Here is a 2206-nt window from a genome sequence, read left to right on the forward strand (position 1 = left end):
GAAGGGATTGCGGTGTGGCCATCCCCCCTGGGGGGTGATTTCTCGCTTTCTGTCTCTCTGTCTCTCTCTGTCTGTCTGGTGAGTGCACGTGCCCTATAACAAAAACCTCTCCAAAAAAAGAAAATAAATAAATAAATAAACAAATAAAATAAAATGGGGGTGCAGCAGGCAGCATGGTGGTTAAAGGCACTGGACTCCCACATGGCTGACCATGGTTCAAGTCCTGGACCTGGCAGCTTGCTTTCTCTCTCTCTCTCTATCTTGCTCTAGTCAAATTAAAAAATAATAATGGTAAATAAAATAAAGGAAATAATTCTTGGGGGGAAAAAAACCCCAGCATTTTAGCTGGTTCTAATGTACAACAAAGTTCAAGAATCAGTAGATAAGAACTCGCCCCCAGGTAAAGGCTGAGAAGTGACACACAGTAGTGGCTAGGAGCATGGGCCATGCTACTTGACATCCAGTTACTATCATGGATCGTGTGACGTGGTGAAGTTACTTGTCACCATGCCTCACTGTCCTCAACAGCGGTGAGGATAGCAGTCCCTGCCTTGTAAGATTAATGTGAGTTAATACCTATAAGGAATTAAATAGTTCCTGTTATATGGGATATGCTGACAGCTCCTCTTCCCTTCAATGAGAAGTCGAGAAGTCCAAGGTCTAAGCCTTCATTGTAAGGGCACAGTCACATTTTTTTTTTTTTTTTTTTTGCTATAGGGCATGTGTGCTCACCAGAAAGACAGAGACAGACAGACAGAAAGCGAGAAATCACCCCCCAGAATGATGGCCACAATGCAATCCCTTCTCCTCCATTCTCCTCTCGGGATCTTGGGCATGCACGCACACGCGCCTGCTGTGAGTTTAAGTCACCAGGTCTAGGACTCGAACCACGGTCGACTACGTGGTAGTCCAGTGACATAGCCATTATGCCAACTGCTGGTCCCGTGGGCACAGTACACTCTCACCTCTTACCTATACATCCACAGAACTTCTTGTCTTGCAGCCATTTCTTACTTTGAGGAATTTCTATAATTCTCCATTCGTCACACAGAATGCTTTCTTTTCCTTGGTTGCTTTTCATCCTTGTGTTTCAAGTTGTTAATCCATCTGTATTTAAATTCATTTCAGTAATTTAGGATTTTACGAAAATAAGTATTCTCTCACCTGTTCTCCATAGCACTTCCCTCGTTAACAGGATAACTCCATAACTGAAATATCCCTTGTTTACCGTTCTGAGAACAGAAAGAAATCATGGACACAAATTTTAGTCACTGCCTGAATTTAAAAAACAACAACAACAACAACAACAACTTTAAGAACATGATGAGTGAAATCTCACCTGCGTTCTTTTATGAGCATGCTCTGACAAATTGAGTTCCAGCATCAGCTGTTGTACTGGAATTTCCAAATGGTTCTGCAAAGTAGCAGAAGACTTTGAAATACAGTGTATCTCTGTTCTCTATGGCTCTTAGTAGGTACAAGAGGACTTCTAAAAGTACATAGAAAATGTGTATTTTGAAGAAAATTATGCATGGATTTCAAACTTTTTTTTTTCCAAATAAACGAGTTTACCAAAATATACCTGTACTAACTTGGTATTACAAGTCTGAATAAGCACTTTGAGGCATTAAGAAGCAAAATATTATGTTTTGAAAGAGTCCCTGTCCGAGCAACATGAATCTATTAAAACTGAAGCAGGAGGCCAGCAGATGGCATAGTTACGTACCTGGCCCTCCACATGGTCACCTGCAGTTCAAGTCCTGGACCCAGTGGCTTGAAACACACTGGTGTGTGTGCCCACATGCCCAAGAGCTCAGAAGGAGAATGGAGGAGAAGGGACTGCGGCATGGCCATCCCCCTGGGGGCTGATTTCTGACTTTCCTTCTCACTGTGTCTGTCTCTCTCTCTCTCTCTCTCTGTGTCAAGCATACGTGCCCTATGGCAAAAATCTTACAACAAAAAAAAAAAAAAAGAAAGAAAGAAAATAAAAGGAAAATCAAATGTATGATGAAGCTTGGGAACAAGAATGGTGAAATAACTGCTGCTTTATGAAAAGCTTATGGGGGGCCCAGCAGTTAGTGTAATGGCTATGTTGCTGGACTTCCATGTAGTCAACCGTGGTTTGCGTCCTGGACCTGGTGGCTTAAAACTCACTCCAGGCGCATGTGCGTGTGTGCCCAAGATCCAAAGAGGAGAATGGAGGAGA

General features: G+C 42.6%; 1 protein-coding gene across 3 annotated transcripts in view; it reads right to left on the bottom strand.

Annotated features, from left to right (window-relative positions):
- Positions 1-2206, bottom strand: part of FAM217A (family with sequence similarity 217 member A) — a 27470-nt gene that overhangs the window by 4761 nt on the left and 20503 nt on the right. For all 3 annotated transcript variants that reach the window (XM_006158756.2, XM_006158755.2, XM_006158753.2), the window contains 2 exons: positions 1340-1414; positions 1165-1232 (listed from right to left, as the gene is read on the bottom strand). In XM_006158756.2, coding sequence (XP_006158818.1) covers positions 1165-1232; positions 1340-1414 — 143 coding nt within the window. The remainder of the gene's footprint in view (positions 1-1164; positions 1233-1339; positions 1415-2206) is intronic.

The sequence above is a fragment of the Tupaia chinensis genome, unplaced genomic scaffold, assembly GCF_000334495.1.
Source record: "Tupaia chinensis unplaced genomic scaffold, TupChi_1.0 Scaffold000607_1, whole genome shotgun sequence".
In the NCBI taxonomy this organism is placed as follows: Eukaryota; Metazoa; Chordata; class Mammalia; order Scandentia; family Tupaiidae; genus Tupaia; species Tupaia belangeri.